The 15722-nt window shown below is 38.8% G+C and overlaps 1 protein-coding gene across 2 annotated transcripts; it reads left to right on the top strand.

The window, feature by feature from the left end:
• Window positions 1-6841: 6841 nt before the first annotated feature.
• LOC104601383 (serine/threonine-protein kinase Nek5-like) lies at window positions 6842-14352 on the top strand. Of its 2 annotated transcripts, XM_010264680.3 has the most exons (14): window positions 6842-7816; window positions 7941-8007; window positions 8114-8179; window positions 8258-8304; window positions 8378-8423; window positions 8526-8606; window positions 8687-8729; window positions 8839-8888; window positions 9611-9692; window positions 9772-9821; window positions 11338-11411; window positions 11609-11660; window positions 11752-12399; window positions 12495-14352. In XM_010264680.3, exons 1-14 carry the CDS (start codon window positions 7719-7721, stop codon window positions 14115-14117), a joined length of 3027 nt encoding a protein of 1008 aa, XP_010262982.1. In that variant the 5' UTR covers window positions 6842-7718; the 3' UTR covers window positions 14118-14352. The 2 variants fall into 2 exon arrangements, with proteins under 2 accessions (XP_010262982.1, XP_010262983.1); XM_010264681.3 differs by lacking the exons at window positions 6842-7816; window positions 7941-8007; window positions 8114-8179; window positions 8258-8304; window positions 8378-8423 and having other exon boundaries at window positions 8524-8606; window positions 8813-8888.
• The last annotated feature ends 1370 nt before the right edge of the window (window positions 14353-15722 follow it).

Raw genomic sequence — 15722 nt, 5'->3', positions numbered from 1 at the left:
GTACCCAAAATTCACAGTCCCCACTACCACCACCAGACCCGAGTAAAAGTGGGATTTGAAGTCTGGATTTGCTCCCAACAAGATAATTCCAACACACTTCCAACATATCTAACATCGCACATCTCTTCTTGACATGATGAAAATAAATGTGGGGTGTTGAATCATATTGGAATAATGGATTTTATTGAAAGAATATTTCAATTTAGGATTTGATCCTTAGTCTCTATCACAACCAGCCAAAGACCTTCCCAATGGGCAAATTGGCACCTTTACCCACCACTTGAATTTGGGTAGGGGGGTTGTAAGAGGGCAGGAGGTAAGAGAGTGTGAGCCTCAAACAAATAAGGAATCATATCATGAGAAATTAAGAAAGAAACGAGAGTGATAGATGATATGATTATTATCTAAAACATACAGAATTAGGTCCCGATGATTGTAGCCTAACAACAACCTTAACCCTAATGGTAGCTGACCGGAACCACCCATTAACGGTGGAGGTTGCCGGGGGGGGGGGGGGCAAATTAATTAACTACCTGATTAGTATATACATTACCCCCTCTCCATTTTTGAGCTCGCGTTCTGTACACCCGTGGGTGCATTGGACGCCTGAACCTACAAATAAAAATTGAACATGCTACCTTAATAAATTTAACAGGGATTTAACGGGGTTGCTGTGTTAACAGTGGTCCAATTAGTTGAACCGGCCACTAAAAGACAAAACATTAAAAAGATATGGGAAAAACAGGTAGAAGAGAAGTGATGAAACCAAAGGAAATAAAGTGAGACGACACCGGAGAAACTGAGAAAGTAAGGTGTGACAGCTTTAAAACAAAGGATCGCAATGATATTGGTGACACATTTTATCTACAAATGCACCACTGAATGTAAGGCAAACCAGAGATTGAGGAAAAAAAACTGGTAACAAAACGTAGATCAATTGGTGATCTAATAAATTAAGGTTGCGTTTGGAAATGATGCAAATATGTGTGAATACAAATATGTAGAGTGTAAAACGGTTCATATAAATTGTAATGTTGGGTTAGTTTTGCACTGACAAATTTACATTCTTACCAAATAGACTTTTAGTTGTAATGGATGCAAACATGAATTTCAATAAAACATATGCCTTTTTTTCATCAAAAGTCCATTCGAATGCAAATTTACTCCTTTTTTATTGATATATTTTTACATCCTATTATCAATGTAAATATGCATTGTTCTGTCATTTGTCAATGTAAAAATGTAATGTTGCCAAACACAGGCAAAAGTAAATCAGAGTGTAAATTTACCCTGAACCAGGATTTACACTATTTGCATCGTTTCTAAACGCAACTAATGGAGGAAGATTTGACCCAACCCCTTGAGACAGTGACACGTGGACCTGACTCAACACGAGCAACAGTTCAGCACCGCAACCTGATTGTGACTAAGTAACAGGCCAGTAGGACAATTCGCTACGTCATAGCTCGCTACAACACAAGCTCGAGCTCCCCCGAGCTACCGAAAGGGAATACTCCAAGACTATTCCAACCCGCGAGCTAGGGTAACCAGTTCTCTCCAACACTTGGGTAGAAAAATCACCTCAAAGACAATCTTGAGAAGGGTTACCTCGAAGTACCCCTGGGAACTCGCTACGAAGTAGCTCGTGACAAGATAGCTCGTTGCGTGACTGGGTAGCTCGCTACAAGACCATACCCATCAGACAGCGCCACGTCTCTCAACTGACGACACAGTCCCTATCCATTCGGCAGACTGTACCCACGTCTCTCGATAGATGGTGGCGTGCCTGTCCTTCCAGGACGTGTCACCCATCCAATTGAGTAGACCCTACAGCGGTCACCTACACAGCCCTGGCAAGTAACGGCTGAGACAAAAGCCCAGTGGTGGTTACGCCTAATTTGACAAGAACACCTATATAAGAGCACCCTAGTAAAAGGGAAAGCTCTCTCTCGAACATCAGGGACCTATCTGAAACTTACTCTCGAGCTAATCTTGAGAACTCAGTGGTCCAGCACGACCTACACTCTTAGCCTCTTTACACTCTTTGCTTTCTCCCCAGCGTTATAACTTAAGCTTCGGAGTATTCCCGTTGGGCAAATCCCCCAGGAGTCCTTCATCTTCTTCTTCTCAGGTGCTGTCCATTGCCAGGTAGGAGCTACTCAGTAGCCAGGTAGGAGTGCCTGGATCGTGCCGCATCAGCAACCTAAATAGAAAAACTTTAAAACGAAGAAAAACAGAGAACTAGATCTAAGGTTAAACTAATCAATAACCATTGATTGAAGGATAGATTTGGGAACCGAAGGACATTGGCGAATGCAAGAAAATCAAATACTTGAAATTACAAAATGAATACAACAAAATCAGAAAACAATAATAGAGAGAGAGAGAGAGAGATGAGGAGATCATACCAGAAACTTGGTCCTATTGTTCTGAACATATCAAACGAATGGAGTTTGAGTGGAGATTGGAGATTGGAGAAGGAAAGGAAAAAGAGGTATATGTTTTTATCTGCAAACACCAACTTTGTTACTAGTAGATTGGTATGCCGAAGTGGACCCAAGAATCACTAGGGAACGGCCTCATGAAACTTCATAGAAAAAACTGAAAAAGAAAAAAAAAAGCAGGAGCGCATGTGTGCAGTGCAATGAGGCGCTTTAGAGGCGCACTTTGCTTGCACTTCGTGCGCATCCGCGTGGCTCGCCAAAGGCGGCTTTGGTTTTGGTGCGATGCTGACCGTTGATCACCATTGATGATATCAACGGTCACGATTCGATTGGGTCTGATCAAGAGGCACAATTCAACTGTTCAAGGTGCCTTTTCTAAACCAGTACCTACCTTTTCTTCATACTTTTTCATAAACTATTTAAGGAGCATGAATCAGACTTCAAAAATACACAATTTTGAAATCCACTTTTTCTCTCTCTCTCTCAATCCGGTCTGCTACAGTTTCACAAAAGGTTTCTTCGGAGATTCTTCAACTTTACTGGTTGCAGATTCTCGTCGAAGACTCTATTGTATACTGGGAACGAATTTGCCTGTAACCCAACAACAAACTCGGTGAAACTAAGTGGGGGCAAATAACATTCTAAAGACAGTATCTTTAGACGCACCTTAGAGCTTCTCCTCCAAAATTACAGTGACCCCATTTTCCAACATATTCAGTGGTGAATTGGTTGTCCCCATTGCTTTGAAATTGTGGGGAGGCCAACACATGTGGGCGAGGCTAGATGTGGGCAGAGCTGTAAGCTTGCAACCCAAATAAAGGTTAGGTCGATGTTACTTGGATTGAGAGAAGGATTATATTGGTGTTAACTGAACAAGGGGCTCAATTTGAGGCTATTCTTGGAATCAATAAGGGGTGGAGTAGCAAGGAGGGATTTCAATCCAGGTGTTTTTGCAGAGTATATGTTAAGACAAGGGAAAAATCTGATTCTGCATCAGCAATGGCACGGCCGAGGCCTCGATTCGCTCTGAGCTGCTTCACAGGCTGTCAACTTTCACGACATCATGTACCACTTGGTGATCATGTCCTGGCTAGCTTCAGACGTTCTGAATCACTTCGATCAGTGAAGCTCCTTGGACTCCTTCGGTAAGTCACCGTTGTCGATGTGCAATGAGATCGCTAGTGGATGCTTCTAGGTGAGGGAGATCGAACATGCAGGTTAATTAAAAATGTGTTTTAAGATTTTTTTTTTTTTTTCCTTTTGCGTCTTAAGCATTTTTTAATATGCTGACGTGGTCGCTTGTGATTGGTGGGTACATGCGTCCAGTGCACCCACGGATGCACAGAACGTGCACTCCCGTTTTTGCTTTTCAAAAGGCAGTAGGTTTACTTGAGTGTTTTTAGTTTTTGGGTTTAGAATATCAATGTTTCAAAAATTAACATGGATTGAAGCAAGGTTCATATCTTATCTTTTGACTCTGATACGCCTACTTAAAGGGGGATCTTGAGATTTTTTTAATAAAAAAGTATATAAAATATTGTAATTTTATGATATTTTGAAAAAAATACTAAAAACACACATAGACAGAAAAAATAGGGATACAAGTGAAATACCCAATTCAAATAATTTATGCAGCATTTGGCAGACCCATACAAATCATCAATCAAGCCATCTTAGCTGGTTATGAGTTGATCTGTCCGCCAACTCATTGACTGGTCCAGTGATATAAACTTAGGTACTGTTTGGAGAAAAAAAAATTGCTCCGTCTTAAAGATATGTATTTCTGCCTTTTCAATTGTTGAGAGCGTTTTGGACTGGACAGTTAATTCATTCATGCCCATGTTTTAACTTTTTGGTCAATGGGGTGAATTACTCTTTTACCCCATTCACATGCTAACGTGGGGTTCGATTATGATACAGAAAATATATATATATATGATATCCAAAAAACATTTGACCAATCAATTGGAATCATAAATGTGATAACAAATCAAGTGTTATTTATCAAAATTGATAGGAGAGTTTTGATTGGTCAAAACTTTTTCTATAACATCTCCTTCCCACATCATATATATTATGGTTGGTGAAAAATCTAAAATATGTTTGGCATCAATGTTGTAATGGAAAACGTTTTCTGAGAAAATGGTGTTTCTTTTTCTGTTTGGAAACATTGTTGCCAGGTAGGGCGTTTCCTAGAGCAACAATATTTTCTATTTGGTACTAGTGCTCTATGTCTATTTTCAGCACTAGTACCCATTATAGGAAGTCCACGCCATTGCCACATCATGTCCTCATTAGCAGAAATGAGTTGCAATCTGAGAAAATGTCAAATTCGACATTGCAACCATGCCTTCTTGATTTCTAGGACATAGCTTGGAGCACCATTTTTTATGGAAAAATAATTCCAAACATATTGGTGTTTCCTGGAGCATTGTTTTTTCCAATGTGATACTGATGTATCACCATTTTCTGGAGCAACAGCATCAATGCCAAGCATACGCCTAGAAAGCCTACATACACCGTCACTCAGTCTAAAAATTGGTTTTCCAGTCAAGTTTACTTTAGTGGCGAGGCTAAAGCAGACAGCTCTTCAAATGAATGGCAGCCAATTTGGACTTACAGATTTTTCATGTGTCCGGATGGGGCCATCTAGAAAAGCTCCCTTGACTGGGACCAGTTGGCTGTCCACACCACTGTCACCTGTTCGACCAGCCGGAACAATTAGATGACTTTATATAGAGAATAGGAAAATAGTACAAAAATGGCTTTCATCCATTAACATGGACCATGGATGTCTGATACCTCCGACCAAATTCATCACTGGTTTGGGAACCTTGGTTGATGGCCTGGGTCCAAGTCCAACTCAACATGGACGTCTGATAATTCACGGGGCCCACGATATTTTGTTCATGTATCTTTATGGATAGAGATTTGGGCCCACTATCAAATGTGACCACATAGCAGTTCATCAACCCAACAAATAAGAAAGGATGATCAGGTTATCTTTTAGGCTTTGGCCATCTGATTCTTATATCACGTTCGAAGCTGCAGATAGAATCTCTGGTACTGTTAATAGTAATAGAGCCGGATTTACTCTCTCCTTTTTAATAATCTAATCAGACTTGTTCCTTTCAGAAACAGAAAGCAATCATACAAATAGGGCCCATCCAGTGATAGGTCCTGATCCTTTCCTAATGTACATGCACATATCCTACACCATGTCACAAAGGAAAATTGGCAAGATGTGAGATCTAAGTGTCCGTTTGATTCACGGTTAGAATCAAAATCCTTAAAATCAGAATTAAAATCATCTATTCTTCCCGTTTGGTTCAAATAAGAATTGTAATTGGATTCTATATGATACGCATGATTCCTAACTATGGTTGGCCTTGGTTAAAGAAAAATATGGTTAAAAGGTTTAAGTCACTTATTGTTTTTTTTTTTTTTTTTCTTTTGGCCCGACTAGAATGAGATTCTTATTTCTAAGGGGGAGGCTCAAATGGAGGAACGTAATTCCACCAAGAATGGGAATTTAAATCCCATTCCATCCAACCAAACAGTTGGAATGAAAATGTGACATTATGATTTAGATTCCAAACACAATAGAGAGGCTGGAATAGCTGTTCAGTCAGAAACTCAGAATAGATTATTCTCATTCTGATCCCAAACCTCTGCTCCCGCAAACGAAATAAACTCTACCTCTATTCCCGCGAACCAAATGAACCTTAATAATATCAATTTTAGATTTTTTTTTTTTTTTTTTATTTTATCTCTCCAACCAAACGCCGTGCGCCGCTCGCTCACCTGGGCGGCTGGGCGCAAATTAAAACCAGCGAAAAAGAGAATGTGTCTAAAATTTTACCATCTTATTAGACTGTGTCACCTTGACTTTAATTGCAACCCTACGAGGCACGAGTCAACTGAAAGAAGGGCTGAGATTTCTCAATGTACCATACGAAAACAGACGCTGACTTATCTGATCCTGTAAAATCTCCAAGTCATGGTCAACCCCTATTAGGATAGTCCGGATAAATCAGTGTTCCTGCTCTGTCCGAGAATTACCGATAAGCAGCTGTCAACCGTAAAATCGGAATCCACCTGAACTGAAAGAGCCGCGCCTTCTGTTTATTTGCTTCATTTTCACTTCTCATTATTAAACGTTGATGCATGGCCTACTTAAAGGAAATCCATTCATCGATTACACGGTCCGGATTGGTTCAGCCTGGACACAGAGAATGATTTAGTAGGGTAGCTAGTATGGTATCATTAGGAGTGGGAAGGAAGAAAATTGAGAACAGAGTGAGTTGGAGAACCAACTACTGTCGGCACTGAACGAAGCAGGACCATTCGGTCTTGAGCCAACTCCATTAATGCTCGCTTGCTCTCTCTCTCTCTCTCTCTCTCTCTCTCTCTATCTTTCTAGACTCAGGAGTCGAGAGTCAAGACTCAAGAGAACAGAAGGGTCTCGAGTCACAACTCACAACCTCTCTCTCTCTCTCTCTCTCTCTCTAATTCTAACCATGGTTTGCTATAAAGTGCATTGACTGTGAAGTGTGAACACTTCTCCGCTCTCTCTTCTCTCTCTCCATCAGAAATTCTGAGGAGAGAAAAAGGAAAAGAAAAAGAGTGACAGAAGATCCAAAGAGGAAAAGGGAGAGGAGGGGAGGACAGAGTGAAGCCAAAAGAGAAAATTTGAATACTTTCCTCTCTTTTTGCTAAACGACGCCTACATTGAAGAAGTGTTGCATGCCAGAAGATCGTTGAGTGTTTCTATGACCTGATAAATTTGATTTGAGTCAGTTTTTATTTATGGGGATTGGCCAAGAATAGTTCTAGCATTCGCAGAAGGAATTAAGCTTGGAGTAGACAAGAGAGATGTAAAGATGGTTGAAGGTTACTTGTGAGATTGGTGCAGAAGTTTGAGATTAGAGGTAGGTAGATCGAGGAAGGTAAGAGTATTTGGGCTTATGCAGTTCCAATTGAAGAAAATTAGGGCTAGCGAGCTGCATTGCAGTCTGTTTATTCGGATCGAGGAATGTTGTAGTGGAGTCGTGCAAGATCTAAAGGTTAAGTCTATTTTGCTTTTATGAGAATGGTGAGGTTCAAGTACGAGTTATCGAAGAGGGAGCTTATCAGGTAGTGTTGAGTGGAAAATGGTATGGGAGGCTTTGGAGCTGATTGACGGATTGACGGATTCTGAAACAGTTGTAGAGAGAGCACAGTGAATTGAATCTGAAGTTTGGCATTTTGTTTTGACCCCTACTAATCGGAATTATGGAATCTCGTATGGATCAATATGAGATCATGGAGCAGATTGGACGTGGAGCTTTTGGAGCGGCCATTCTGGTTAATCACAAATTGGAGAGGAAGAAGTAAGTCCTATCTTCTTTTGTTTCTCACTGTCTTCCGTTATTTCTCTTCTCTCTTGATTCTTCATTTTGGGAAATTTGTACGTTGCACTTCCTTTCGGGTCTCACTTGGATGCTTTAATTTCAGGTATGTATTGAAGAAGATCCGGCTGGCACGACAGACAGATCGCTGCAGGAGATCCGCTCATCAAGAGGTAAGTTAAATGAGTTGATCATGATTTGCTTTGTTTTTTTACCTGGTTTTGGTCTTGCTCGGATGGGTGCTGTCTTTTTCACATTTCTGGATAATTTGGAATGTAGATGGCTCTCATTGCGCGAATCCAACACCCTTACATTGTTGAATTTAAGGAAGCATGGGTTGAAAAGGTAAGAGTTAGTCTTAATTTCTTTCCTATTTTCTCTAACCCTTTTCATTCGGGTCTTGAACAAGAGATTGTAATGCAGGGTTGCTATGTTTGCATTGTCACTGGATACTGTGAAGGCGGAGACATGTGAGTAAACATATAATATTTGATTTTAGATAGTTTTGATTGGTAACCTATATCCTGAATTATGTTGTAACAGGGCGGAGTTGATGAAAAGAGCAAATGGGGCATTCTTTCCAGAGGAGGTATGGAACTATCCTCACTTGATCTATTTATGGCTAAATCTTTAGTTGTTTTTAAGTTATGATTATATGCTCGTTTTCTTGATGGTCTATGATGTTCTTCAGAAACTCTGCAAATGGTTCACTCAACTACTTTTGGCTGTTGAATATCTGCATTCAAACTTTGTTCTACATCGAGATCTAAAGGTTTGTGCAAATTGATTGATAAATTTCTTTTCCTCCCCTAAGCCCATGTACTGATCCTCTTCATCATTCTGCCTTGGCAGTGTTCTAATATATTTCTCACTAAGGAACATGATGTTCGCCTAGGTAAGTATATTTTGGTAATTTGTAGTTAAAGTGGAGTGCTTTCCCAAATTTGCTGATTACTGAGCTATTATCCTGGGTTTCAGCTCATGAATGTTTTGGTCCTTACCAGGGGATTTTGGACTTGCTAAAACACTAAAAGCAGATGATTTGGCTTCTTCTGTATGTTCATTACTTCATTTCTCTTATTGTAATTTACACTTGCTTCCTTTCCAATGTCAATTTACTGTGGTAATCTCAGTGTCCTTTTCAATATTGCTTTTTAAGGGCTAGGAAGACTCCAAGCAAGTTCTTCTTAGGTACTAGTGGAATAGTGAAAGTTCATGCACTCGGGGTCTATTTCCTCAAACAATTTAGCAATCTATTCCATAAGTTGGTTGAAACTTCACACAAAATAAAATGGTATAATTATTTAAGCACTAGGTAATATGAAAATAAGACTGTTTTGATTTCATTGTTTCATGAATATTGAACTCTACCTTTACTTGTCTCTAGACATCATTAATCATTTACTATTAAAAAATAAGAAATGTGAATTTCTAGTTCTGGTTTGGTTCCATATCATATCAAGACTTTACTAAACAAAAGGCCAACAAATAGATTTAAGATTTTATCAGTAAAACAACTATTAGTTTAAACTGCAAATCATTGGAATATTTCTTTTTATTGGAAATAGAAAAACAGTTTCATAAGAAATAAGAAATGAGAAAATGCCTCCTACTGTTCTCAGACCAGGAGGAACACCCAACCAATCCCATTCTACCAATACTTATATCCAATTCTGTCTTTGATCTCTTTCCTTATTTTTAAGAGTTAAAGATATAGAAATTATAAGCTTGGAGCATTTCCAGGGAATTGATTATTGGTTGACCTATGGTGTCCAGGTAGTTGGAACTCCTAATTACATGTGTCCAGAACTTCTTGCTGATATTCCCTATGGCTTCAAATCTGATATCTGGTCTTTAGGTACGCATATTGTGGTTAATGTTTGAGATATTTTTGACCATGATATTAGCTTTAGTTTAATGTGTTCATGGTTTCACAGGATGTTGTATGTATGAGATGGCTGCTCATCGCCCAGCATTTAAAGCTTTTGTAAGACTTCTTGCACACTACTTGTCTTGGAGCAATGGGTATATTTGGAGAGGAATTGAGACAGCATTGTTGGTGATTTAGATTTGTCCTGATGAGTATTGTTATGATAAAAACCATTTACTACATTCCCTTTGGTTCAAAGACCTGAACCGTGGTATTTTGGAATGAGTTTACCTTATTACAATGATAAATGGAACATCTTTTTTGAGTACAAACGAATATAGCAAATGATACTTTGGAGCATGTTTTGATTCTCCATCTCTCTCTCTCACTGAATTGCAATATGCAAGTAAAACCAAAAGGAACAATTAAAGAGCAGAATTAGCCACTATATTTTACTACTCCCACTAAAAACATAAATTCAAGGTTCAAAATGACACAACACATCATTACTGTATCATATGATACATATTAGTTTTTGAACCCTGGGATGTGCTAAATACTAGGAATTAGGGACTTGCTGTCACGCTTAAATAGTAGTAGGTGTGAAATAATGGACAGATGGTTATTAACTCAAAGTAAATAAAACTGTGAGTATCAGTTCTATTAGTTGCTCGTCAGAGTGTATTGATACTTTGAACCTTGAATAGACTATCAATGGGTCTGGTTGTCTTTTTGGTGCACTTTCTATTTATTAACAATAGATGGATAAGTAGGAAATGCTACTTGACATCTTAAACCGATTTCCAATCCATCCATCCCTACATATGGAGGTATTATATCATTTTTGTCTAGAAAAATGTAGTCACACATTCATAGCTATGAAAATTATTCAAGTACACAAGTGGATGTACAGAAGATGCAAAGAGGCTATAGGTCAATTCTCATCAACAAAAAAAAAAAAAATCTGGTCACTGTATGTAAAAATCTTCCTAGCCCTGATCTTTCAATGCCATTAGCAACCATATTAAATGCACTCTATGGATTTCCATCTCCTTTGGACAGAAAAGGCTAAAATGGTGCCTCTAATCTCATTAAGGTAGTGGGATGGCTTGCAGGGATGCCCCTGCAACCTTCACAAGTTCAACCCATCCAATGGCATTGTGTTAGTTCACTTAACCAAGTAGCAAGGGGGGAAGGCCCAAACCTCTTGGCTAGCAAAACCTGTAAGAATGCCACCCACCCGGCAGACTTAGGATTTCTAGAGGAGTTGCCATCAGGTTTTAATTTGATCTCTTCATCCATATGGGAAAGTGGTCACCTCTATCAATCTAGAGGTATTAGATAATCATTAATGAATATATTTATAATGACAGAAACATCAATTACTCACCAATGAAAAGCTGCTAAAAAGAGTCTTAATGAAGAGCCAATCTCCATGAATCAAAAATTCGGAAGTCCCCTTTCTTTTCGAAGTTCTTGATCCTGTAGTAGACATGTAGTGTTTTGCAACACAAGTGGTTTTCCACTTTTTCTTATGCTCAATTGTGCATACTATAATTCCTTGATTTTGTTGCAATTCAATAAATTTCTACTGGAGCATTTAGTTAAGCGGGATGTATATATCTGGTTTCAGGATATGGCAGGACTAATAAGTAAGATAAACCGTTCCTCCATTGGCCCTTTGCCTTCATGTTACTCCTCTTCCTTGTAAGTCTTAATATTGCCAATACCATTTTTCACCATTTTTAGTTGATATAAATGTAATCTTCTGTGGAAGTCATCTGAGGAATCTACTTTTATTCATCTTCCTTTATGTTGAGCTTTGCATTATCATGTGTAATAGATGATTCTACCATTTCATTTGTAGAACCATCACAAAATCTGTAACTTGTCATTTCAAACAGGAAGACACTTATCAAGAGCATGCTGAGAAAGAACCCAGAGCATCGACCAAATGTAAGTGTTCTTAGGTCTTGTAGTAGGCTCTTATATTTTCTTTTATTAGTATTTTTTCATCAGAACCCTAAAAGATTTGAACTTTGATCAGGCATCTGAGATACTAAGACACCCTTATTTGCAACCATATGTTGATCAATACCGTGTATCTTCCAGTCCCCCTACAGTCTGCCCTCCAGAAAAACCAATCTCCACTGCACGTCATTCTCAGAAGAACATGGCTCGAAGCCAAAACAGTAATAGTTCTAGCAGTGATAAAGATAGCTTGATTTCAAGTGAGAAAAACAACTCAGCATTGGTGTTCAACTGTGATCACAAAGCCATTGACATGGATATGGCTTCAACTGATGATGGAGCAGACAGTGAGAAGACCTTTACAAGCAATGAACATGGAACTCACAGATTCTCTATCAAAATAGATGAACAAGAAGTGGTGAAACCATTTCGTGATGAACAACCCAAAGTTGAATCAAAGCAGCCCAAAATCATTAAGAACATATTGATGTCTTTGAAAGAAGAGGGGAAAGCCCGAGAAAATAGCTCACCAATGAGAGGCAACCGTGCAAAGGCTGGAGGTATATCCAACCAAAAAGCTAATATAGAAGCATCACCCAAAGTCCCTAAACCCAGTGCAGTTCCTCCTGGTTCAAAGTTGAATGCAGAGGCACCCAGTGTTCCAGCAAAGGCAAATTGTGATTCTGTGAAACGTGTCCAGGGATCACATCCTTTGAAGCACCAGGTGAAAACATTTCTTTTTCCCTTTTCTCTAGTTTCATCATTCTTGTCTGTATAAGGATATTTGAAATGACATCATTTGTCTTTTGTGTTTTTCAGTTACCTGTATTTGATTCCTCACCAAAGATTAAAGCCAAGTGTGACGGGATTTTACCTCCCGGTCTTGTCAAACAAGCTGTAGATGATGGATTTCCTTCCAAGACAAGGCAACGTCCTCCTATCCTGGCCAGACGATCATCACATTCAGGGCCTCTGAGGCCTTCAATCCCTTTCAACAGTGACATGAGACCAGGCCCAAGTGAGATTACCCAAGAGCCTGAAAGGACTTCTGGTGTGCCATCAAATGTCTTAAAACCTGACCAAGCACCAATTGTTGAGGACTCTGGAATGACTCCAGTGGTAGATTCCAAAGGACTGCAGGTGGACGAAACCAATTCCAAAGGACTGCAGGGAGGTAGCACCAATTCTAAAGGACTACAGACGGACAACACCAATTCCAAAGGCCTACAAACAGATGGTACCAATTCTAAGGGACTACAAACAGATGAGACCAATTTGGTATCATCGAAGTCAACTCAATTTCTTGAGTTATATGAAGAGCTAGTAGCCCCTATACCACACTATTCTGGACAAAACAACTCTTATTCATCAAATACGATACTCCATGAGAAACTCACACAAACTGAAAGTTCAGAATCTCATCCAGCTAGTTGCTTAGTTGCTTCATGTCTACATTCTGCCAGTTCAGAAAATCTTACAGTAGAAAGTAAAGGGCATAATTATAGGCCTGTATCATTATTCTCAATGAAGATACCTGAGGAGAATCTGGATCTTCAGAAGAGTACTGCCAGTAATGATGAAGTTAGTTCCACAGCTAGTCTACAACCCTCCTTCCCAGGGTCTGAGGAGTATGTCTGCAAGGATGATATCTCCATAAGTAGGCCTTGCAATAGAGGTGATACAACTCAACAGTCACAACTTATTTCCACACCTAGTGGTGATGACAAATTCACTGTGAGAGAACTCCTTTCATCAATAACAGAGATTGCACCAATTTCAGCAACTCAAAAGAACGTGAATCCTGAGAATATTCCAACAATGCCAAATCCAACAATTGATAAACCAAATGCAGTGCAGGCCCATTTAAAACCAGCCTTTGATGATGTCATCCATGTCATACGACACAGCAGTTTCCGGGTGGGGAGCAAGCAGCCTGTGATGGAAACTGTGGAGAGAGGGGTTCAAAATATGGATGTAGGGAAGCTGCTAAATGTAGTAAGAGAGGAGGTGGAGATTAGAAACACAACACCACCATTGACTCTGAAATCATCAGGTTGCTTGGAAGCAGCGACTCTAAAATCAAACATTTCCAGTAGTCCTGGCAACACAGAAATGGATATAAGGAGCCCTTCCTTACCGGTTCCAAAACCTGATTTGTCTGAACCAACAAATTCCTCTGTTGATGCTACTGTTGTTGGTGTAAAGGGAGAGGAAACCCCAGAAAAGGAAACATTGGATGTAAAGTCATTCAGGCAAAGGGCCGAGGCACTTGAAGGGCTGCTAGAACTGTCTGCAGAGTTGTTGCAGCAAAATAGGTTGGAAGAACTTGCAGTTGTTTTAAAGCCTTTTGGAAAGGATAAAGTCTCTCCACGGGAGACAGCAATTTGGTTGGCAAAGAGTCTCAAAGGAATGATGATAGAGGATTCTGGACGCCTTACATGATATATCACATCCTGCGTAAGTTCTTTCATTTTCTAATCAGTTCTTTCTTATCCCATGTGCTACCTTTTAGCACTTACCTATTCAAATTCCATTTGAATTTTAAGCAGAACAAAACAGGTCAAATCCTTTTTGCCTGCGCCCTCTCACTTCTTTTTTCTTGTATTCTTTTAATGGCAGAATCCCTTGATGTACATAGTGAGTATAGCTAATGAAATAAATCTGAAATTTTGACCAAGTGGCTGAATATGTTATACACAAGTGACTGTACAGAATGATCAGCATTGTGGGGGATGCGAATGCTTCCTGTTTGGCAGGTTAAAGGCCAAAATGATTGTTTTAGGAGAATAGAATATTGATTCAGTTGATTCACCCAATCCGCTTGTCTAAAAAGTTAAAAAACAATTACCTCCTCCAAGGTCCATTTTGGCTTGCAATGAGGTGATTCCAATTGCAAGCACAGCTTTGGCTTGGGACCCCGTGCTCAAATGACCAAATGTATTTAGGAAATGTTAAAAGAGTGGTGGAAAATTATGATATGCATGTATATGCTTTGAAAATCATTATCAATCTCATTAATAGTTATAAAACAAATTTTAATGATCTAGTTGTCTTCATTTTCATTTTTTGTACATTATTTAGAAAAAAAAAGCACATTCTGATTTTCTGAATGACATTATTTCTTTGAATTAAATGTTTCTTAGAACTTAGAAGTTAAATAATATCCATGCTATTTCAAATCTTAACTATGTTTTTTTAAATCGAGCTGGAGGTTGATTCGGTTTTCTTTTAGGGTGATAAGTTACCAGTTTTCTAAAAAATAATAACAAATAAAAATGTCTATCAAATAAAAAGAATCATTAAAAGTAATCTTAAACAAGTTTCCAAAGAACCTTCAAAATATGTTATTTAGATTTCTTTTTCTAAAAATTGTTAAAAATTAAAAGGAAACATGATAACCAAAAATATCAAAAATATGTTTATTAGATAATTGAAGATTGGGTTTTCTGAAAAATTATAAAAAAATAAATCATCAAATATGTCAAGAAAATTTCCTTCCCAATATGAAAAGAAAATTAAAAATAAATAAATAAACAAAAGAGCAGACTAGATATGTGAAGAAATTCCATTTATTGAGTAGTGACACATATGCGACACTCAAAAACAAGCATCAACGTATACTTCAAAAAATACGAAACAGCTTTTAAAAAGTCTATTCAAACACCACGTTGTTCTTTGTTAGTATGTCTAGACAGTAAAAATGTTGTGAGTGTTTTCTTTATAGTTTATACCACTTCCATAAATTGTAAATTATAGATTACAGATTTGTAGTTTGTTAGGCATTAGGTAGGCAACTTAACCCAACACAACCGATTATGAAAATCACGTTACTTGGGTTGGGTTGGGATTTCATATTCTAATATCTGGTCTCATTGGGTTGAGAGGCAGGTTGGTTCAGGTTAGGGTTAATGCACCCTTGACTCGGGTCAAACTTGGGTTAGCTTCAACCCAACCCAACCCCGACCAGGTTAAAACTCTGTTCCTTCACCATGAATTCTCACTCCAGTGGGGATGCCATCAATGCTCCAGGGCAGAATGCTCACCAAG

This window comes from Nelumbo nucifera, chromosome 2 (genome assembly GCF_055504915.1).
Source record: "Nelumbo nucifera cultivar China Antique chromosome 2, China Antique-T2T, whole genome shotgun sequence".
In the NCBI taxonomy this organism is placed as follows: Eukaryota; Viridiplantae; Streptophyta; class Magnoliopsida; order Proteales; family Nelumbonaceae; genus Nelumbo; species Nelumbo nucifera.
The sequence above is the reverse complement of the archived record's forward strand: the minus strand, read 5'-3'. Positions and strand labels throughout refer to the sequence as shown.